The sequence below is a fragment of the Hippopotamus amphibius genome, chromosome 3 (assembly GCF_030028045.1).
Source record: "Hippopotamus amphibius kiboko isolate mHipAmp2 chromosome 3, mHipAmp2.hap2, whole genome shotgun sequence".
Taxonomy (NCBI): Eukaryota; Metazoa; Chordata; class Mammalia; order Artiodactyla; family Hippopotamidae; genus Hippopotamus; species Hippopotamus amphibius.
In genome coordinates, this window is record NC_080188.1 from 171,033,328 (window position 1) to 171,058,266 (window position 24,939).

General features: G+C 39.1%; 2 protein-coding genes across 3 annotated transcripts in view; one reads left to right on the top strand and one right to left on the bottom strand.

Annotated features, from left to right (window-relative positions):
- The window catches only part of SOAT1 (sterol O-acyltransferase 1), a 122,305-nt gene that overhangs the window by 70,945 nt on the left and 26,421 nt on the right, over nt 1–24,939 (bottom strand). The window lies entirely within an intron of this gene.
- Nucleotides 13,339–13,728, top strand: LOC130849919 (NADH dehydrogenase [ubiquinone] 1 beta subcomplex subunit 3). The gene has a single exon (XM_057729171.1). The coding sequence runs from the start codon at nt 13,339–13,341 to the stop codon at nt 13,633–13,635; it is 297 nt and encodes a 98-aa protein (XP_057585154.1). The 3' UTR covers nt 13,636–13,728.

Below are 24,939 nucleotides of genomic sequence, written 5' to 3' on the forward strand. Positions count from 1 at the left end.
GTCTTCCGCCCGTTTTTGGATTGGGTTATTTGCTTTTCTGATATTGAGCTGCATGAGCTGCTTGTATATTTTGGAGATTAACCCTTTGTCTGTTGCTTCATTGGCAAATATTTTCCCCCATTCTGAGGGTTGTCTTCTAGTCTTGTTTATGGTTTCTTTTGCTGTGCAAAAGCTTTTAAGTTTCATGAGGTCCCATTTGTTTATTTTTGATTTTACTTCCATTATTCTAGGAGGTGGGTCAAAGAGGATCTTGATTTGATTTATGTCATAGAGCATTCTGCCTATATTTTCCTCTAAGAGTTTTATAGTGTCTGGCCTCACATTCAGCTCTTTAATCCATTTTGAGTTTATTTTTGTGTATGGTGTTAGGGAGTGTTCTATTTCATTCTTTTACATGTTGCTGTCCAATTTTCCCAGCACCACTTATTGAAGAGGCTGTCTTTTCTCCATTGTATATTCTTGCCTCCTTTGTCAAAAAGAAGGTGCCCATATGTGCATGGGTTTATCTCTGGGCTCTCAAGTGTGTTCCATTGATCTATATTTCTGTTTTTGTGCCAGTACCATACTGTCTTGATCACTGTAGCCTTGTAATATAGTTTGAAGTCAGGGAGCCTGATTCCTCCAGCTCTGTCTTTCCTTCTCAAGATTATTTTGGCTATTTGGGGTCTTTTGCATTTCCATACAAATTGTAAAATTTCTTGTTCTAGTTCTGTGAAAAATGCCATTGGTAATTTGATAGGGATTATATTGAATCAGTAAATTGCTTTGGGTAGTATAATCATTTTCACAATGTTGATTCTTCCAATCCAAGAACATGGTATGTCCCTCCATCTGTTTGTATCGTCTTTGATTTCTTTCATCAGTGTCTTATAGTTTTCTGCATACGGGTCTTTTGCCTCCTTAGGCAGGTTTATTCCTAGGTATTTTATTCTTTTTGTTGCAATGAAAAACTCCAATTTTAAAGTGGGCTAAGAATTTGAATAGACATTTATCCAAAGACCTGATAGCCAATAGCACATGAAAAGATGCTCAACATCATCAGTCATTATGGAAATGCTAATCAAAACCACAATGAGATATTATTTCATACCCACTAGGGTAGCTATAATAAAAAAGACAAACAATAACAGTGTTGGCAAGGATGCAGAGAAATTGGAACCCTCCTACATTGTCAGTAGGAATGTAAAATGGTATAGCCCCGTTGGAAAACAGTTTGGCAGTTTCTCAAAAAGTTAAATATAGAGTTACCATATGTATGCTCATATTCCTTGGGGTGTCTCTGAGGCCCAGGTTTAAAATGCATTTTCCCAGAGAGTATTTGAACTTGCTCTGCCAGGTACTTCTGCCAGATGGAGAAGTAGCAATCCAAGCCCACTTTAAACTACATTTTTAGTTGAAATCTTTTGTTTATTTTGTTTTTTGCATAGTTCAGAAATTTTGCCAAAGTCGTGTTTTTCCTCCAACAAAACTTAAGTTGAGTCAGACAAGAGTCACTGATACATCCTTCTGTGTGGTATTTTTTTTCCTTGTGTATAAGCTGAAGTAAAGTACTGTATCTTCTTGGGGTTCTCAGATCCATGTAGGGATATCTATCCAATCTTCCACTATAAGTGTACAAGTCTTAGTTTTCTCTCCTGCTCACTGCACCTGTTAGAACTCAAGCTTTAGGCCACCCGTGTAGACAGATGCCTCCAAAGCAAACACCAACATTTGATTATATAGATATGTGTATATATGTATATATATATAAACATATTTAGGTGTTCTGTACCAGGAGAATTTCTCTAGACACCTAATCCTCCATAATGCCTGAAATGAAAAATCTGACAAACCATATTTGTGCAGAATTTCACATTCCTCATCCCACCCCCACTCTCCAAAAAAAAGTCTTTAAGTAAACACTAGTCTCTGGGAAAATGTACCATGTTCATTCTGTGACTTCTTTTACCCTCTGGACATTCTCACATCAACCATTGTTTCAGGAACACAGTGGAGGAGGGAAAGATTAGATTGAAAAGTTTAGTTGCAGTCACATTTAAAACAGTCTTATGTGCAAAAATAGGAATATTCGGATTTCCAGATTATCACTTTTTGATTCAGTAGATTGAAATTCCATGACATACTTCCAACTGACAGAATTTTTTTGTTTTTTCAAATAGCTTTTTCATTCCAACTATTGATGAAAGAAATGTTTACATATGTACTGAGGTATGGGGAAATTATCCTGGCTCACACATGAGTTAACTTGAATTTTATGCTGACCAAAACAGCCTGTTTGTGGCCTATCAAACATATACATTTGCTTTAATTATTAAAGAAAAGGGTGCACTGACATAAAGAATGCACATGTTAAAAATAAAGATTAAATGCCTCCCTTCCTGGGACACCGATGCTAGTATTCTTTCGATGATAAGTCTCCCTTCCTAGGTGCCAAGGTCATACTGACTTGCTGTGTACATGGTGATCTGGTTTTTTTGAAACTTTGAAGGAATTTATCCCTTGTTTGATGTTCTTTGTTCTTACAAGATATAAAACTGCTGAAAACCATGCTTCTCTGGAGCATTTCTTCAGAGTTACCTGAGAGGGTGTCTCATTGGCTATAATCCTCAGTTTGGCTCAGATAAAACTCTTTTCTATTCCTATTACAGATTGTTTATTGATTATTTCCATTGACATTGCTTGATGTAGTTGGCAGGATATCAGAAAGTCCCATCTGAGGTTACCTGAAGTCTACATTGGACCAGCGCGTGGTACCAAGCACAGGTCCTTGAGCCCCTCTGGCTTCACAGAACTCTTCAAGTGCTTTGGTGAGTTTTTCCTGATATCTAGATCTCCTTGTATTAAGTGACAGTCTATGACTTTTATTTGATCTGTTATCTTAAGACTTGGAGTCTTAAAAGCTATCAGTACATTTCCTTGTTGAAGAGGACCTAGGGGAAACATCCTAGGCAGAGGGCCTAGGAGTATAAACTTTAAAAATTGTGAATCACTGTATTGTATACCTGTAATATATAATGTTGTATATCAACTATACTTCAGTTAAAAAAAAAGAATGATTATGTTTTATGGTCTGTCTACCAAAAAATAGTTTCTTCAGTTTTTGGTAACTTGAAACTTTTGAGTTTTGCTAAGTTAAATTGAGTAATGAGAACTCATTGAATATGCAGATCATTTCCAATTAAGATAAAATATTGAAACATTAATTGCTAAGCAAGTCTAAGTTTACCTACTTTTGTCTTATTAAAGAAAAAATAAGATGTTTGCATTTATTAGACCTATGTCTTACACCACATTGAGGGGAGAATGCTATGAGAAAATGTACATTTCTAGAGATTATAAAATATGTTCATAAATTTACCAATCAAGAAGTGCTAATATGATAGTTTACAACAGCTTGCTTCTCGAGAGATTAAGGTTTTTTTAAGGGTTAAAAATTATAACATAGATGTAATTAAAGCTACTAGAAATAATAAGGGAAGCATTTCAGTATACAAGGAAAATAAGATGTATGTTTTCAGTAAAAGGAGATAAGAAGAATGGAAACGCATTTTAAGAAGGGAAAAGAAAGTGATTTTGTCCTGAAGCATCTCAAAGACAATGTCAATACTATCACCCTCCATCCTCTGGCAATGTGGACAGAACAAAGGGAAAAATTGGACTCAGGTAGAACAAAAATTAATTACATGGGTTTGCATGAGCTGATAAATATGATTATGATTTTTAGGACTTTTTGTCTGAAATGTTACTGGCTTTTAGTCTTCGTTGTCCAGATGCAAGGGGAATTTTCCCCTTAAGCTAGTTATGACTTATTCAATTTAGTAAATTATACCCTTGTAAAGAGAGTTGAAGCATTTATCTTTTCTCTCCACCTGATTCCTCCAGAATTTGGAAACTTAGATTCCCAGCAGGAACCTTCCAGGAGGGAAGGCAGCCCACTTGCTGGCAGGTGCAGGAACCTCAAGATATCTGGGACCTCAAGAAGAGAGGAATCCACTTAAATCTGCAGCTGTTGCAGATGAGATCTGAAGACAAGTCCGTGGCATGTCTCTCCTGGCCTTGAGAGGTCTTTTAAAAGTTCAATTTGAGATTCTTTATGAAAAGTTCCAGCAAAGTAAAATTTAAAAGAGGCTATATGATCAATTACACTTATATAAATGATCAGGTCAAGGTTTTTGAAACCAGACTTATTTTGCAAACAAACTAGTTTTAATTTGACTATATTTGATAGAAATAGGATAATTTTAAACATAAAAAATTATGTTTCAACAATATGCCTTTATGGATATTAAGTTTTAGTATTATTGTCTTTGAGGTTTGGTATTTTCTGTCTTAGACTCACTTCCTAGATGGCTTCTTGTTACTATGTGACATTATTGTAAAGTTTAATTGAATTATTAAAAGGATATTCTAAGCTTGTTTCTGAAGCTGATCACAGCAATCTATCTTTAGATGAAGATCAGATGCCCCGTGACCCACAGCCAGGAGATTATACATACTGGAAGAAGATATCGATTAAAGGACTCTTTCTCCAACCTAGGTGAAAGTACTCTTATCAGGTGTAGTAGCACATGCACAATAAAACTGAAGGGAATTGACTCTTGAATTTTTATTTTCCACTAAGAAGGGTCTCTGCACTGGACTGGTCTATAGAAAGAACTGCTGACCTCAAACAATACTCACACCAGGAAAAGAAAAAGATGACAACAGTGGCAGGCAGCTTACCCAAGAATCCAGACCAGGACTGTGAGACCCGTCCTACTAGTTCAATTGAACAGGTTACCAAATGTTTGTCACCCTATCAAAATCAGAAGTTATTGCTTTACTTCTAGCTATACTTTTGCCCCAATATTCAGGACGACAAAAAAATTCTTAGTAACTTTGTCACAAAGTATAACTTCTGGGGCAATGTAACCAATTGTTGGATCTGTCATCAAATTCCTCAGTCAACATAAGACCAATATAGGCCTCTCATAATACCTATCACTGACTTTCAGATGTACTTAATATTGTCTCTCATCTAGACCAACCTCCCTTGGGCCTAAACTTTCAGGTTCAAATTCTTCAACCTACGAATGTGTCCACCCCTTTTCTGATACTATCCTCAGTCCTTACAGACCGAGCAAAAGTGACCCCAGGACCCCTTTACTCTGTCCCTTACTTAACTGAAAAATGTCTTAAAGAGAAAAATGCAAGTAAATTAGGCTAGCAACTCCCGTATGTTAAATACTATGCAAGTGACTTTTGTAAAGCCTACAAGAGAAATGATCCATAGTTTAATAGTGTGTTGACAAAACTTCCAATTAATAAGGCTATCAATGAGCGCACTCTGGGAGGGATCACTTGTGTTCCCTCAGGTTTTGTCTTCATATGTGGTATTGAAATTGACCCACCTTCCCAAGGATGGGCACATAAATATCTTAATAGCCGGTAAATAGAAAGTTTATATTTATTAGGAAATTATGTTACCTCATTCTCTCTATATAAGGAAATAGATGAACCTCCTCTCTTTCTTCATTACAGAGTCAAGAGATTCATGTTAACAAGATACCAAGATACCTGGTGGCAGAATCTTTTGGGAATCTTGGCTCCTAATGCAAGGGTACATGTAAACAGAGAGATCATCAGAAATCTATCAGCCACTATTGGTCAAATAGCCAAAAGACTGTAAAAAGCATTATAACACAACAGACACCCCTAAATTCCTTAGCCCAAGTGTTATTAGATAACAGGGTTGACGGACTTCCCTGGTGGTGTAGCAGTTGAGAATCCACCTGCCAATGCAGGGCACACGGGTTCGATCCCTGGTCCGGGAAGATCCCAAATGTTGTGGAGCAACTAAGCCCATGCGCCACAGCTACTGAGCCTGCACTCTAGAGCCTGTGAGCCACAACTACTGAACCCTGTGTGCCTACAGCCCGTGCTCTGCAACAAGAGAAGCCACCATGATGACAAGCCCACGTACTGCAATGAAGAGTAGCTCCCACTCGCCACAACTAGAGAAAGTCTGCGTGCAGAAACGAAGACCCAACGCAGCCAATAAATAAATAAATAATCTTAAAAAAAAAAGAAAACAATGTTGCCTTAGATTTTCTACTGGCTAAACAAGGACGTGTGTGTGCTATTACTCACACTACTTGTTGCACTTATCTCAATATCTCTGGAGAAGTTAACACACCCAGAAAAAATTTCCCCAAAAGCAAAATGGTTATAAGATGTAAGAAAAATTAACTCTTTAAATGATGTTTAGTTGACTCCCCTCAGGAGTAGATAATTTTTTTGGTTTTGCTTTACAGGCAATTATCATTGTCATAGTGTGTATTATTATTGTTTTCCTAGCTATCAGGACATATATCACTGCTTGCTTTAAGTTTACTGCTAAAAGCATGTGTATAATGTTGGTGTGACAATTCAATGCAATTGATAAAATTGTACGGTCTCTAAATACTTCCCCATTTGCATACCTCTGTGCTTCTTCACTATATCTGATTAGTTTACCCTCAATGTGGATAACTAGCCAAGTCTCTATACACATATAAACAACCAAAAAAGAGGCCTAGTACTGAGGGACATAAAGGACCCAAGGCAGGCAGCAATCACTCTGGCATGAAGGGACAAATATTTTGATCATTAATGCTTTCTATTGAAATATTTACAATCAAAAGGGGGAAGTGATGAAAGAAATGTTTGTATGCCGAGGTATGGGGAAGTCATTCTGGCTTATATGTGAGTTAACTTGAATTTTGTGCTAACTAAAACAGCCTGGTTTTGGCTTATCAGGCATACATTATACATCTGCTTTATTTCATTTTATTTTTTTATTGAAGTATAGTTGATTTATAATGTTGTATTAATACATCTGCTTAAATTATTAAAGGAGAGTATGCACCAACCAGAAGTAAAGAATGTCCATGTTAAAAATAAAGATTAGGGAATTCCCTGGTGGTCCAGTGGTTAGTACTCCACGCTCTCACTGCTGAGGGCCCAGGTTCAGTCCCTGATCAGGGAACTAAGATCCCACAAGCTGTACAGCATGGCCAAAAAATAAATAAAATAAAACAAAATAATAAAATAAAATAGATTAAATGCCTCCCTTCCTTGAATGCCCATGCTGGTGTTCCTTCAATGGTAAGACTCCCTTCCCAGACGCCAAGGCCATACCAACTCGTGAACAGACGGATCTTTTTTTTTTGAAATCTGGCAGGAATGTATCCCTGAATCGTTTGATGTTCTTTGCTCTAACAATATATAAAAATGTGCTGAAAACCGTGCTTCTCCAGAGCAGTTCCTCACAGTTATCTGAGAGGCTGTCTCTGGGGCTACAATATTCAATTTGGCTCAGATAAAATTTTTTTCTATTCCTATTATAGATTGTTTATTGATTATTTCCATCAACACTGCTAACTGGTTCATGTGTGCCTGACACTGGTTTCATGCTGTATGGAGCAAAAGAAATCATTAAAGACAAGTTCTGTCCTTAAGTAATTTACAAGGAAACATTCACCTGGGAAATATTTCTTGCATGCAAATAATTACCATGTAAAGCAAAAGAAATGCCAAATTAACGATGAGAGTTCAGAGAGCTAAACAAGTTCAAAGTAGGGAAGAGTACTTTCAACTTGGACTCTCAGGGGAGGGTGACCAGTGATCCTGGTTTACTGGGGACTGAAGGGCTGCCTGGGACACAGAACCTTCAGAGAGAAATCCAGGATAGTCCTAGGCAAATAGGCCAGCTGGTTACCTTAATAACGGCAATGTTGTAGGGGGAGTCAGAGAAGGCCTTATAGAGGACAGAAGATGGAAATTGAAAAGGCCCCTGTAGAATTAGTTGGATTGGATTGGCTACCTTCATTAATACCTTTAACATACGTACAAACTAACCCCCTTCACCACTCTTACCAGCAGCAATCCTAGCAATTGTGCAGCGATTCCACTTTTGTGAGTACTTTCTTTTGATTGTCACATGCATTGAAATCTTTTATCAACTATTGGCTTCTGCTTTCACTATTGTACCTGTGTATCCTACATAGTTTTCTAATTTCTAGTTGCTATATTTCCCTTCAATACTGTGTTAAATGAGAGCTTTTTAATTAATTAATTAATCTACTTATTTATTTATTCGGTTGCACTAGATCTTAGTTGCAGCAGGCCAGCTCCTTGGTTGTGGCATGCCAACTCTTAGTTGCAGCATGCATGTGGGATCTAGTTCTTTGACCAGGGATCAAACCCAGGCCCACTGCATTGGGAGATCAGCATCTTAACCACTGTGCCACCAGGGAAGTCCCCTAAATGAGAGCTTTTTGTAATGCCTCCTCCTCTCCAAATGTATTAAATCACAATGGCATCTGTATTGGTGGGTCAAAAATTAGAAAGAAGTTTGCTTAGAAGCATAAAATGGATCTTCATTTGAACACAGATTCTCATAAGCAAGAGTTTGTTGACTTTAAACTAGAGAGGGGAGGTGTCCACCTATGTGAAATACTGTAAACCAATGCTTCTCAAACTTTAACGTGCAAAGAAACTACCACCTCCTTCTCCCATCTAGTAAACACTGCAGATTTTGACTAGGAGGGCTGGGAGGGTCTGGGATTCTGAATTTCTAGTAAGTCCTCAGCTAACTCCATTGCTACTGGTTCTAGTACCATACTTTGGGTAACAAGGCTATAAAGCAGAAAGGCCCTTTCTAGCACTTATACTTGCCCAAATTTCCCTCTGCTCCCTAAAATTCTTTTACTTTGCCGCTGAGCCTGAAAGTCCACCCATTATACTTTCTGAAACAAGTTGCAGATTATTCACAACTTAACATTAACTCATTTAATAGATAGTTATCCTCGTCATACCCACTGGATTAGGGAAGGGATGTTGATTTCTGTGGGTAAGTAACGAAGCCCTTAGTAATGAGGCACTGTATTAAAGGGTGGAGATAAAGGTGGAGCATGACGAGGTTAGGAAGAGAGGTGGGCGTTGGGCACCTGCAGAGTATTGTGAAAGCCGGAGCACCTGGGGTTATGCCAACGGCTGTATTAGCAAGAAGGAGGAGGTGAAGAAAGAGGTGAGAGGCTACTTACAATGAACCTCATAGTCTTAAAAGCCTTGTCTTGGGCCAGTCTGAGGAAATCTGGTCCTAATAAAAATAGCAAGTCTATTCCTTATTTTTTATAGAAAGATACTGTGGTGCCTGTATATACCAGTAGAGTCACTGTTTTTTCTCAATTTGCTTATGCAGTTGTGAAATGCAAGAAGTTAGTCTGCGAAATGTACATGCTAGTTGAAACTGTAGGAAATGTCTTCTAATAAATATGAAAGATTTCAAGATAGGATTTAGAGTTAAAATTATGACCAGTGACTGACAATACGTGTCGATAGCACTTAAATGAGTTAGAGATCACCGAGCCTTTTTATTCTATGGATGAAGAAACTGAAAACAAGCAGGTTTAAATGGATTTCTCAATTTCATTCAGGTAGTTAATGAAATATTCTGGACTTGAATACTGCGACTCTTGAGTTTTAACCAAGGGCTTTCTAGAATACTATGCACAAGTGTGAAAACCTGGGTTAACGTTACACAAAATGGTTTCACTTTTTTTTTTTTTTTTTTTTTTTTCCTGGCTGCATTGGGCCTTCATTGTTGCGTGCTGGCTTTCTCTAGTTGCAGCGAGCGGGGGCTACTCTTTGTTATGGTGCATGGGCTTCTCATTGTGCTGGCTTCTCTTGCGGCGAAGCATGGGCTCTAGGCAAGCGGGCTTCAGTAGTTGCAGCACATGGGCTCAGTAGTTGTGGTGCTTGGGCTTAGTTGTTCCACTGCATGTGGGATCTTCCTGGACCAGGGATCAAACCAGGATACTCTGCATTGGCAGGCAGCTTCTTAACCACTGCACAACCAGGGAAATCCCGGTTTCACATTTTACACATTTTAATGTCAGTAATTTTTTTTTTTTTTAATGTATAGAAGCTTTTTTTTCGGCCACACAGCATGTGGGATCTTAGTTTCCCAACCAGGGATCAAACCCGTGCCCCCAGCATTGGAGGTGCAGAGTCTTAACCACTAGATTGCCAGGGAAGTCCCAGATAGAAGCATTTTTGTGCTTAATGGTCTTGTACTTAATGGTTCGGTTACTTTTGACAAATTTCCAATTTTCTGAAACTTTTTATTTTCTTTCTTTCTTTCTTTTTTCTTTCTTTCTTTCTTTCTTTCTTTTTCTTTCTTTCTTATAAATCCTTGTGTCAAGAGCTCCATTTTAAAAAAATTTCTAGGAGACCTATGCAATTTATTATAAATAAGATCAACACCAAGATAAATCCATTTATTTTCTGAACATTTCCAGGTGTCACCAAGAGCCCTCCTTTTGATAAAACAATAAAATCTACTCTCCTATCCTGAAAGAAAACCTGGTTTTCATCTGAAATTCCTCCACCTGCTATACACATATTCCTATGTCTGAATTTGGATAGCCAAAGGCAGTTGTGAAGTAGAAGTTAGAGTCAAATGAGATAATACCTGTAAGTCCTGACCTCTGGTGTTGCCCCACCTGTCAGCTTAGCCTACTTGGTCAGGACACACCTTGAAACATTTGGAAGGTAAATATTAAACAAAGGTTAGTATGAACTGCTTCACAATGCAGATTGTAAAGCAGTGAAATTTCTCACCAGGAAAGACACAAATTAACACGTTACTTTTCCAGGCTCCATCTTCCCCCTTATCAAAAATGCATTATCGGGGAGGCTGGGGGGGAGTCATGGGAGGGAAGGAATATGGGGATATGTATATAAATACAGCTGATTGACTTTGGTGTACCTCAAAATCTGGTACAAGAGTGTAAAGCAATTATATCCCAATAAAGAGCTTAAAATAAATAAATAAATAAAATAAAATACAAAAAAATGCATTATATCAGACTTTTATACTCCAATGTGAGTTTTAACTCAACTTATTGCATTTTCTAAAACAATTTGGATCTTATACCACTGTGCTACTCTAAGAAAGAGTGACAAAAAAGTGAGGTCTCCAATCTTCTCTGCTGCTGACATTGGTAGAGGACAAGGAAGCATTGTTTTACTGGAGAAGCTTTTCAGAACCCCTGAAATCTCACTTGGTAGAGAACAGAGTATTCTGGTATTACTATTCTGGTAACTGCAGGTTAATTCCTTGGGTAATAATGCAGAGAGTTCACTACGGTTCACCTGAAAGGTGAATGCAAATTTTTGAACTCAATGTCTCTGAAAGCAAAAACATATCTTTTTAGGGGAGTTCTTCAAATATAATAGAACTGAATTTACGTTATGCCAGTAGGACTTTCTTTTTAGTGCCCCATTCAGTGGAATTTTATTTGGAATACTTCTGGATGTCAATTTATAATGTCTTCAGGATTTATGTTTAAGCAACATCTTTTCAAATAGATTACCTTAAAGGCTGATGAATCAGAATAATAGAAATAAGAAATATGTACCTTCATTTCTCAGAGGAAAAGCATTAGATAAACCCAGAGTAATGTTATTGTTGTCTTAAGATGTCTCTTTCTTCTCCTTGTTCAACAAAATGTATTTAATTATTTTCTGAATGTCTCTAAAAGTCCAGATGTCATTTCTCTATGTTGAAATTGTCCTTTTTAATGAGATTTAATTTACATACAGCAAAACTCATCCTTCAGAGATATTTAATTGTCCTGTAAATCGATCTGATAAACTAATCACCTAATGTTTTAACAGGTATGGACTTAATGTGTTCTCTAATAGAATTACACTCTGGGAACTTTTAGAAATAGTATCTTATCCAAAGTCAAGATTCTACAGAAATGATTCCAAGGATGCTGGCAGATCTGTGATCAGGGTATTTTGGAGCAGGCAGTTCTCAAAGAAATCTCGCCACATAGACCCTTAGCTAGCAGCCCAATTCCTTATACCAGTATGACTGGACTGCCCCTATAAAAATTTTCCCTATAATTACAGAGCTAAATGAGAATTCCCCTTTCTGATAATATATGTAAAACCCTTTTACAGGTCAAGGATGAAATATCAATAGTATAAAATCAATCCCTTTGGTGTGAGAGCCAGAAAATAGCATGCTGAAATCTGTGCTTTCCTTTTTCATTTTTTAAAAAAATAACTAGCACAGGTCCCTCTAATACCTTTTTTACCAGAATATCTTCAAATACAATTGAGACAGGTTGGGACCTGGGACCCTTTGCTGGGTCCTGGGACCCTTTGCTGCAGTGCAGCAATGCTTGCACATGGACACACCTCTCCCTGAGCAACAAAATACAAAGAAACTATATGGGACTATATACAAAGAATATGGGTATGCACAGCTGGGGCAAATTCTGGACCCCAAAGATACAAAGAGACCAAAAAACCCAACTGCCACTTTTGGACAGCCTTGTGCAAAAACAGGGTGTCAGGAGCAAAAGCAGGGTACTGTGCATGCCCCCTGCACACACCACCACCTAAGGGGTGGGCAAAACACCTAAGCCATCTCTCCAGCGTGACCCCTGGATACACCCCTACCCTCACCCCCTATAACGAACAAGCTTTCACCCCGCCTCCCTGCTTCCCCGTCGTGGAGCAAGCAAGCAAGGGAAACTTATTTGTTCTCACTCCCCCCTGCTGCAGCAGGGCCCCCAATAAAGCCTTGCCTGAATTTCCTCTTTGGCTTCTGGTCAATTTCTATTGATTGGGGAAGGCCAAAAACCCTAGTGGGTTACACAATCACTTGGTAAATGAATACATATTTACTGAGCAGCTACTATGTGTGCGACACTGTGATGTGTGGTTTTAAAGTGCATGAGCACATGTCATTATTCTGACTATACCCATTGCTCCTTTTAATAAAGCCAATCCACTGTTTACAATGTTTACAATCAAGGCTCTAAATTTCATATATGTAAATATAAATAAAGTGGTTATATGATTTATATGTCCATTAGACTCTATTCCTCGAGGTAAAAGACTACCTGTTCACTTTCCTGCCTCTGAGCCTGAGCCTAGTCCAATGCCTGCCACTTAGTACGTAGGATCTCATTAAATCTTTTTGGAATATTTCTTTCTTTCTTTTTTAATTTTTAATTTTTGGCCATGCCATGAGGCTTGTGGGATCTTAGTTCCACTACCAGACATAGAGTCCAGGCCCCAGCAGTGACAGCACCAAGTCCTAACCACTGGACTGGCAGGGAATTCTCTGGAATAATTCTTATAAAGAAATTATGGGCCGCCGGGTGGAGGTTTGACTGTTGAGTGTCCTAAGAGGTCAGATTGCTGTCAGATAAAGTTCGTGTGATCCGTATGTGTTAACCACAGTAATACTACATTTTTAAAGAATCATCTGAAGAAAGAAAGTAACCAAACAACATGGCCCATGGACATGGACATGAACATGGTCATAGTAAAATGGAACTTCCAGATTATAAACAATGGAAGATAGAAGGGACACCATTGGAAACTGTCCAGAAGAAGTTGGCTGCACGAGGGCTAAGGGATCCATGGGGCCGCAATGAAGCTTGGAGATACATGGGTGGCTTTGCAAATAATGTTTCCTTTGTTGGAGCATTATTGAAAGGATTCAAATGGGGATTTGCTGCGTTTGTGGTAGCTGTAGGGGCTGAATATTACCTGGAGTCCCAGAAAAAAGATAAGAAACATCACTGAAGATAATACCTGGAAGTATCTTTTAATGTCTTCTTAATTCTCTTATAAAAAGATTTCTTCACTGTAGCCTACTCACCTGTGTGTTTGTTCCTTAAAGAATACCAGTAAGATTTAATAAGATAAGAAAACATGAAAAAAATAAAAATAAAAAAAAAGAAATTATGGACTGGGACGGGGAGGGTGGGGGGGACTCGAGGGAGGGTGGGGGGGGGAGTCAAGAGAGGGAGGGAATACGGGGATATGTGTATCAAAACAGATGATTGAACTTGGTGTACCCCCCAAACAATAATAAATAAATAAATAAAATTTAAAAACAAAATTATGGAATGGTTTGTTGGACAGATCATTGTGATTAGTTCTTCATAAATGTATTACTGACATAAGTGGTGTTTCAAGTTACTAGGTAAAGGGGAGTAATATGTGAAGTTGACCTTCCCCAACGGTGCTTTGTATGTAATGGACACTCAATAAAGATTTAATTAAATGAGAAATTTTAAAAAGCATTGTGAGGGGTACCGAGCTTTCTATGACATGGTTTTATAAAAATATATGTAACCAGAGACTCCACTTCCCTCGTCCCCAAGCTTAGGGTTTACACATGCCCTAATTTTTCCTCAGAGGGTGGATACTGGGTCCTTGTAGTCTAGGACACCTGGAGAATCCAAGGTAACTAGTGCACAGAATTTCCTGCTACTCTCGGGAAATGGAATGCCGATAGCAAATGGCAGCTGGCCTCGGAAGAATGCTGGCAGGTCCGCTGTGCTGGCTTCTGCCCAGGCACTGGCAGGATGCTTGTTCGTAACTATCTCCTCTATCCACATGCGTTGCTGCCTTGTGTGCCATAATCTGGCCCTGGACCCAGAATCAGGATGTGCTCAAGTCTTTGCCACTTTATGGACCCAAGGCTCTGGCTAATTTTTCTCTTTTCCTCTTTGGAAGCCTGGCAAGCTACTTCTAAATTTAGCTCCAAACAGAGAGATACTTTGTTTTTCTAGCCTGAAATTCCAGCCAAGCCTTCATCCTCAGAGTTATGACCATCTTCTAAGTCTCCTGGCCCCACAGAAGAGAAGAAATAACTCTTTATTTATATTTATGGGCCCTCCTTCCTGTACTTTCCTTGATTCCTGCCATAGGATTCAAAGAATGGACAGTAACTACCTTTTAAGCAGCCAAGTAGGAGAGAGTCTAGCTTGGAAGTGGCCAGCCCCCATACTGACTAATTTCTGCTATTTTTAAAAATTTTTTATTTTTATTTATTGGCTGCATTGGGTCTTCATTGCTGTGGATGGGCTTTTCTGTAGTTGTGGAGAGCTTAGTTGTGGAGAGCAGGGGCTACTCTTCACTGCGGTGCACAGGCTTCTTATTGCGATGGCTTCTCTTGTTGCAGAGCATGGGCGCTAGGTGCAAGGGCTTCAGTAGTTGTGGCACACGGGCTTAGTTGCCCTGCAGCATGTGGGATCTTCCCGGACCAGGGCTTGAACCCGTGTCCCCTGCACTGGCAGGTGGATCTTAACCACTGTGCCACCAGGGAAGCCCTTTTCTGCTATTTTGTGAGCATCCCAGCCTCTTCTCTCCATCCTGGATCCTTTGCTACCTGTGAAGAGAGAAAGGGCTCCTCTCAGCCTTGGGATCCTCTTTTCTCTGGGTTCACCTTTGTTTCTTGAAAACACCAAAACATGATTTATCTTTTATGATTCTCCTTTGTGCAGCCTTCTATAAATACCCATCTTTTTCAGAGCAAATAAAAGCAAGGACATAGCTGGGCCTTAAGAGTCTTTGATGATTACTCCCAAACAAAGGTCAGAGCTGCCAACATTCCCAACTGACTGCAGGGACCTTAGAGTGGGTCTTGATGGCTCTTTCAAAAGGATTATGTCTTCTTTTCATCTTTCAGAATTAGCTCCTATAATTATAGAAATCTCGGAGTCAGTTTTCACAGCTTTAGCCTACGTCTCTGCCCTTCATTAAAAGCAGTGTCTCTGATTACTTGATTTTTCTATGGCATCCACTGGAGTTAAGTTTTCAGAGCAAAGCCCTTAAATGTGTATGATGTCTTAATATTTTTGAATTTGGAGATTCCCTTTCTCTGAGTCTAGTCTTAAAATTTTTGACCAGAGAGATCTGACAATTCTCTATATTCTCAAAAAAAATTTTGTTTAAGTCTTAAGTCCTAAATTTTAATACATGCAACAATATGGATGGATCTTAAAAGCATTATCCTAAGTGAAACAAGTCAGACTCACAAAGTTACATACCATATGATTCCATCTGTATGACATTCTAGAAAAGGCAGAGGTAATGGGAACAGAAGACACATCAATGGATGCCAGGGACTGGCAGGGTTTGGGGAGGGGTTGATTACAAAGATACAGGGCAGTTTTTTGGGAGATGGAAGAACTGTTCCATATTCTGATTTTGGTGTTAGTCAAATGACTCAAAACTCATGGAAATGTACTAGTATACAGTGTTTAGTAAAGAGTGAGTTTTACCATATATAATCATAGTTTTAAAAATGGAAAAAACTGTTTTGCCCAAATACTTTTAAGAACCTACAAACACTTAACCACATTTATAAAGATATTTTCTACCCCAGGGTCATCAATAACTTTCAGGGCACCATCACTGGAACACTATATTGGTATTTAGTCCCCTTCTAATATCTGCTTCTTTCGTAGGATTTCAGCAATTTGTCCTAAAATTTTATTTATTTCTTTCCCAGGGTGGAAAGGTCATTCCAGATAATACTCTCAGATTCTGGAAATCATTATTTCTATCACAGGCTGAATGGCCTTTCCCACAGACAACTGCAACATAACGTGTTGGGCATGTCTCTGATGGCTTGTCCAGGCTTGGGGTAATTTGCATTTTCTTGTACACCAAGACTTGCCACCGTCTGTGCTTCAAGAAGAGTGCTGTTGGGCTGGTTGCGGAGTGTTGGTGAAGTCAGCGCCCAGTCCCAGAAAAACACAGCGGGGCCAACTGCAGCGTGTAGTGCGAGAGGGGCAGAATGCACACAGCCAGCTCGTCCACCCAAAGACCCAAAAGATGCATCAGGAATACACCAAAAGATGCAATAATTCCCACAGAGAACCAGCTGAACACCAGCAAACGACCTCGGACACCAGAAAGGACTGCAAAGATCCCAACATAACTGGGTAGGACAGAGGGGAAAAAAAAAAGGAGAAAGAGGAGGAGAAGAAAGGAAAGGGATGGGTCCCACACCCTAGGGTGGGGGGATCTGAAACAGGGGAGATTGCCGAATTCAGGGAAATGTCCCTTATCTGACGGGGAAACCCCTTCTCCGATGGGGAATTTCCCTGGGTCAGAAGGGAGGCATTTAGGACTGTTCAAAGAGGGTGATGTGGCTGGGCTGTGGCAGATGGGAAAGACTGAGAAACGCACGGAGGGTCTGCACCACAGCTCAGTGTGTCCGGACTGAGACGTCGATTCACAGCTGAACAGGGGGTCTGGGAGCTGGAACATGGGAACTGGAGAGTTGGTTCAGGGTGAGAAACATTGTTGGCAGTGGGGAGACAGATTGAGAGGACAGGAGGGAAGAAATCCTCAGCGGAGAGTGCCTACCGCAGGAAACTGCGTGGCAATAGTGGCGACTGGATAGTGCTGACTCACAAGCAGGGGAGAGGAGCTGCGGGTGTAGCCTCCCTCTCTCTCTCTCTGCGCCTGCGAGGGACAGAGGAAGGACCCCTGTGGGCCTGTCTAATGCACTCAGGGATAACAAAGCCTCCTGGGCGGGGCTGGCCTAGAGTGCCTGCAGCTGAGAGCCAAAAGCCCACAGAGTGGCCCAGCTCTGGAGACATTCTGTTTACATCTGAGCCACCAGCGTCTCTCTGCAACAGGCACCACCACGGCCAACTGAGCCACTGTGACCCAGGCAGGGCACCCTGGCAGAGTCGCGGCAGTGGGGAGGAGCCACAGGTAGAGTCACTCTCTCAGCCCAAGCCGCCCAAGCCACCGTGACCCAGGCAGGGCGCCACTGCTCACTCACCCCCAGGGAAAGGAGCGACTATTGTACCCTCTCTCTCCCCACACACCGGTGCTTACAGACAAACAATAAAGGAAGCTCTGCTGGTCGCAGAATAATACAAAAAGCCCAAGGCAGGTAGAAGGACACTTACATCTGAGACCCCAAGGAAACAGAAACAGTAGCATTAATTCTATTGATCTGGTCCATTCTGGGGTCAGTTCTAGTTTGTTACATTTTTTTGTTTTTTGTTTTTTATTAATTACGATCTTAGTCCTAAGGGATCTACACGTTTTATAAAGTATTTTTTATTCTATTTTTATCCTATTTTTATTTTTAGCCTTTTATATATTTCTATTTCTAGCTAAGTTTTTTGTAGTGCTGACTGTATCTCTCCTACCTTCTTTTCATCTCTATCTTTTACATATTTCTATTTCTTTCTTTTCTTTTTCATATTTCCAGTCACACTACACTCCTCTCTTGCCCGGTCTTCTATTCTTTTTTAGTTTATCTTAATATACTTATAAGCAACATTATTGGTCTGCTCTATTTCCTTACTTTATTCTCCAGATGACACACAGCTTTGGTATTTATTATTAGGTTTTGTCTTTATCTTAGTTCTAAGTATAATTGTCTGATTTCATTCTGAGAATCTTCAGTCTGTCTGGTGGTGCTCTTGCTCTTTATTATATTTGATCCTAACTTTCAAAATCTCCCTGGATTTGTGTCTGTGTGTGTGTGGTGTTTTTTCTGTTTGTTTTTGCTTTTGTTCTGTTCTGTTTTGGTTTTGAATTTCTGTTTGTTTTCTCTTTGATTGTCTGATAGCATACTGGGGTTCTTCTGTCAGGTTTTTCTAGTGCCTTATGTTCTATTGGATTCAGTATTTGTGTTTCTTATACACGTATGTGTTTCTTGACTTAGTATTTATTTGACTCAACACCCTGCCATTAGTCTGGGGCTTGGAGAGTCTTCTTTAAACCCCTTTATTGCCAGGACATGCAACCTCTGAAGTTTGGACTACTATGAGAAAACAAAGAAACACCATGCAGGCAAAGGAGCAGGGAAAAAACCCACAAGACCAAATAAATGAAGAGGAAATAGGAAAATTGCCTAAAAAAAAGAATTCAGAGTAATGATAGTAAAGATGATCCAAAATCTCAATAACAAAATACAGAAAATACAAGAAACAGTTAATAAGGACTCAGAAGAACTAAAGAGAAAACAAACAGTAATGGACAACAAAATAAATGAAATTAAAAATAATCTAGATGCTATAAACAGCAGAATAACTGAGGCAGAAGAACAAATAAGTGAGTTCAAAGATAGAATGGGGGAAATAACTGCCACAGAGCAGGAAAAAGAAAAAAGAAGAAAAAGAATGGAAGACAGTCTCAGAGACCTCAGTGATAACATTAAGTGCACCAACATTCGAATCATAGGCATCCCAGAAGAAGAAGAAAAAAAAGAAAGGGTCTGAGGAAATATTTGAAGAGGTTATAATGGAAAACTTCCCCAACATGGGAAAGGAAATAATTAATCAAGTCCAAGAAGCACAGAGAGTCCCATACAGAATAAACCCAAGGAGAAATACACCAAAGCACATATTAATCAAACTAATGAAAATTAAACACAAAGAAAAAACGTTAAAAGCAGCAAGAGAAAAGCAACAAATAACATATAAGGGAAAACCCATAAGGATAAGAGCTGATCTTTCTGCAGAAACTCTGCAGGCCAGAAGGGAATGGCAGGATATACTGAAAGTCCTAAGAGAGAAAAACCGACAGCCAACAATACTCTACCCAGCAAAAATCTCATTCAGATTTGAGGGCGAAATCAGAAGCTTTACAGACAAGCAAAAGTTAAGAGAATTCAGCACCACCAAACCAGCCTTACAACAATTGCTAAAGGAACTTTTCTAAGCAGGAAACACAGGAGAAGGAAAAGACCTACAAAAACAAACCCAAAACAATTAAGAAAATGGTAATCGGAACACACATGTCAATAATCACCTTAAATGTAAATGGATTAAATGCTCCAACCAAAAGACACAACTGGCTGAATGGATACAAAAACAAGACCCTTCTATATGCTGCCTACAAGAAACCCACTTCAGACCAAGGGATACATATAGACTGAAAGTAAAGGGATGGAAAAAGATATTCCATGCAAATGGAAGTCAAAAGAAAGCTGAAGTAGCAATACTTATATCAGACAAATTAGACTTTAAAGACTATTACAAGAGACAAGGAAGGACACTACATAACAATCAAGGGATCCATCCAAGAAGAACATATAACAATTGTAAATATCTATGCACACAACATAGGAGCACCTCAACACATAAGGCAAATGCTAACAGCTATAAAAGGGGACATTGACAGTAACACAATAATAGTAGGAGACTTTAACACCCCACTTACATCAATGGACAGATCACCCAAACAGAAAATAAATAAGGACACGCAAGCTTCAAATGACACATTAGACCATCTCGACTTCATTGATATTTATAGGACATTCCATCCAAAAACAACAGAATACACTTTCTTCTCAAGTGCACATGGAACATTTTCCAGGATAGATCACATCTTGGGTCACAAATCAAGCCTTGGTAAATTCAAGAAAATTGAAATCATATCAAGCATCTTCTCTGACCATAATGCCATGAGACTAGATATCAATTACCTGAAAAAAAAATGTTAAAAATACAAACACATGGAGGCTAAACAATACACTATTAAACAACCAAGAAATCACTAAAGAAATCAAAGAGGAAATCAAAAAATATCTGGAAACAAATGACAGTGAAAACACAACAACACAAAACCTATGGGACGCAGCAAAAGCAGTTCTAAGAGCGAAGTTTATAGCAACACAGTCCTACCTTAAGAAATAAGAAAAATATCAAATAAACAACCTAACCTTACACCTAAAACAATTAGAGAAGGAAGAACAAAGAAACTCCAAAGTGAGCAGAAGGAAAGAAATCATAAAGATCAGAGCAGAAATAAATGAAAAAGAAAGGAAGGAAATAATAGCAAAGATTAATGAAACTAAAAGCTGCTTCTTTGAGAAGATAAACAAAATTGATAAACCATTAGCCAGACTCATCAGGAAAAAAAGGGAGAAGAGGCAAATCAACAGAATTATAAATGAAAAAGGAGAAGTAACAATGGACACCACAGAAATACAAAAGATCATGAGAGACTACTACAAGCAACTGTATGCCAATAAATTGGATTACCTGGAAGAAATGGATAAATTCTTAGAAAAATACACTCTTCCAAGACTGAACCAGGAAGAAATAGAAACTATGAACAGACCAATCACAAGCACAGAAATTGAGGCTGTGATTAAAAATCTCAAAACAAACAAAAGCCCAGGACCAGATGGCTTCACAGGTGAATTCTATCAAACATTTCGAGAAGAGCTAACACCTATCCTTCTCAAACTCTTCCAAAATATAGCAGAAGGCGGAACACTCCCAAACTCATTCTACGAGGCCACCGTCACCCTGATACCAAAACCAGGCAAAGATGTCACACAAAAAAGAAACTTACAAGCCAATATCACTAGTGAATATAGATGCAAAAATCCTCAACGAAATACTAGCTAACAGAATCCAACAGCACATTAAAAAAATCATAGACCATGATCAAGTGGGGTTTATCCCTGGAATGCAAGGATTCTTCAATATACTCAAATCAATCAATGTGATACATCATATCAACAAATTGAAGGATAAAAGCCATATGATAATCTCAATAGATGTGGAAAAAGCTTTTGACAAAATTCAACATCCATTTATGATAAAAACTCTCCAGAAAATGGGCATAGAAGGAAATTACCTCAACATAATAAAAGCCACGTATGAGAAACCAAAAGCCAACATCGTTCTAAATGGTGAAAAACTGAAAGCATTCCCTCTAAGAACAGGAACAAGACAAGGGTGTCCACTCTCACCATTATTGTTCAACATAGTTTTGGAAGTTTTAGCCACAGCAGTCAGAGAAGAAAATGAAATAAAAGGAATCCAAATTGGAAAAGAAGTAATATTGTCCCTTTTTGCAGATGACATCATATTATATACAGGAAACCCTAGAGACTTTACCAGAAAACTGCTAGCACTAATCGATGAATTTAGTAAAGAGCAGGATATAAAATTAATGCACAGAAATCTCTTGCATTCCTATACACTAACAATGAAAGAGCAGAAAGAGAAATTAAGGAAACTCTCCCATTTACCATTGCAACAAAAAGAATAAAATACCTACCTAAGGAGGCAAAACATCTGTATGCAGAAAACTATAAGACACTAACGAAAGAAATCAAAGATGACACAAACAGATGGACATACCATTTTCTTGGATTGGAAGAATTAATATTGTGAAAATGATTGTACTACCCAAGGCAATTTATAGATTCAACGCAATCCCTATCAAATTACCAATGGCATTTTCCACAGAACTAGAACAAGAAATCTTACGATTGGTATGGAAATGCAAAAGACCCCAAACAGCCAAAGCAATCTTGAGAAGGAAAGATGGAGTTGGTGGAATTAGGCTTCCTGACTTCAAATTATACTACAAGGCCACAGTGATCAAGACAGTATGGTACTGGCACAAAAACAGAAACGAAGATCAACGGAACAGAATAGAGAAATCAGAGGTAAACCCAAGCACATATGGGCAACTTATCTTTGACAAAGGAGGCACGCTTAGTACCAAAAAAGCAAATAACCCAATCCACAAATGGGCGGAAGACATAAATAGACATTTCTCCAAAGAAGACTTACAGATGGCCAACAGGCACATGAAACGATGCTCAACATCACTCATCATTAGAGAAATGCAAGTCAAAGCCACAATGAGGTATCACCTCACACCAGTCAGAATGGCCATCATCAAAATATCTAGAAACAACAAATGTTGGAGACGGTGTGGAGAAAAGGGAACTCTCCTGCACTGTTGGTGGGAATGTAAGTTGGTACAGCCACTATGGAAAACATTTTGGAGGTTCCTTCAAAAACTACAAATAGAACTACCATATGATCCAGTAATCCCACTCCTGGGCATATACCCAGAGAAAACCATAATCCCAAAAGAAACATCTACCATAATGTTCATTGCAGCACTATTTACAATAGCCAGGACATGGAAGCAACCTAAATGCCCATCAACAGATGAATGAATAAAGAAGATGTGGCATATATATACAATGGAATATTACTCAGCTATAAAAAGGAATGAAATGGAGCTATATGTAATGAGGTGGATAGACCTAGAGTCTGTCTTACAGAGTGAAGTAAGCCAGAAAGAGAAAAACAAATACTGTATGCTAACTCATATATACAGAATCTAAAAAAAAAAAAAAAAAGGTACTGATGAACCCAGTGACAGGACAAGAATAAGGTTGCAGATGCAGAGAATGGACTGGAGGACACGGGGTTGGGGGTGCAGGGGACGAAGGGGAAGCTGAGATGAAGTGAGACAGTAGCATAGACATATATATACTACCAACTATAAAATAGATAGCTAGTGGGAAGTTGCTGTACAACAAAGGGAGATCAACTCAAAGATAGGTGATGCCTTAGAGGGCTGGGACGGGGAGGGTGGTGGGGGGAGTCGCAGGAAGGAGGGCATATGGGGATATGGGGATAAATACAGCTGATTCACTTTGGTGTACCTCATAAGCTGGTACAAAAGTGTAAAGCAATTATATTCCAATAAAGAGCTTAAAAAAAAAAAAAAGAAGAGTGCTGTTACTTTTTAGAAACTTTTGGAGTCGGAAACTTTAGAAACTACCCTCTATACGTCTACGTTACACAAAGCTCTCCTTGGATGGGGATCACAGAGAAGAAATATCATCATGTCCTCTCTCCTGCATATTCTGCCAGCCACTCTATATCTGCTTGGTTTTGAAGCATAGTTTAGAATCCTTTTAGCTCAGACTCACCACAGACTCTAGTCTCTATCTACCATATTAGCAGGGACTTTATCTCACGCATCCATGTGCTGTAGCCTGTCCATGGCATGATAGCCATTCTCTAAAAAATATTCAATACTTCCCACTTTGGGAGTTTCAATTAGTCCATAATACAAGTGTGTGCTAGATGGGAATTCATAAATATTCTGGGATAAGGCCCCTGGTAATATAACTTATTGTCTCCATGAACACATGATACAAATATTGTCCCACCTTTTCATCTTCCCAAATAAATTGCACTAGTCCTAAACCCACTCATCAGGAAGTCTAGAGTTGCTGTTTCTTCAGGCTCTTTCCTCCCTCTGAATTTTCAATTAACTCAAGGCCTTAAGCAGTTCAAAAGGTAAATCTGACATCCTTCCTGTGACAAAGATCAACAAAACTAGGATTGTTAGATTTAGCATGTAAACATACAAGATGCCCAAATATTATATGAGACATAACTTATACTAAAAAAATTATTTACTGTTTATCTGAAATTTAAAGTTAACTAGGTGTCCTATATTATTTTTTTTAATAAATTTATTTATTTTTATTTATTGGCTGTGTTGGGTCTTAGTTGCTGCATGCAGGCTCTCTTTAGTTGCGTAGAGCAGGGGCTACTCCTTGTTGCCGTGGGCGGGCTTCTCAGTGAGTTGGCTTCTCTTGTTGCAGAGCACAGTCTCTAGGCTTGTGGGCTTCAGTAGTTGTGGCACGTGGGCTTAGTTGCTTTGTGGCATGTGGGATCTTCCTGGACCAGGGGTCAAACCCATGCCCCCGGCATTGGCAGGCGGATTCTTAACCACTGTGCCACCAGGGAAGCCCTGGTGTCCTATGTTTTCATCTGGCAATCCTACACCAACTATTTCTTCTCTCTGGACATATAGCTCTACTATATTTCCCAGCTTCTCTTGCAGTTAGATGGGTTCATGTGACTGAGTTCTAGCCATAAAAATCTCTCAAGAACAATCATCCTTTCTCTTTTTCTTTCTAGCTGGCTGGAGAATCCATCTGGTAAAGATGATGGAGACACTAGATGGAGGGAATCTGGGTACCTACATCACTACTTGAGTGGGAGCTGCCCAGGAGAATCACCCAGAGCAGCCATGTGCCATGAACCATGAACACTGCATAAATGGTTATTTTTATTGTTAAGCCACTGAGATTGAGCATTTATTTATTATAACAGATAGTTTTACCTTAACCAATACAGAACATTAGTATCTTGAAGTGGATGAAGTGCTGCTATACTAGTCTGTTTGGCTGCTGTAACAGAATACCATAGACTGAGTGGCTTATAAACAACAGAAATTTATTTCTCACAGCTCTGGACGCTGGGAAGGCTAAGATCAAGGTGC

Bases quoted from the DNA above. Each gene is read 5' to 3' on its own strand.
- LOC130849919 (XM_057729171.1), top strand. From the start codon at position 13,339: ATGGCCCATGGACATGGACATGAACATGGTCATAGTAAAATGGAACTT.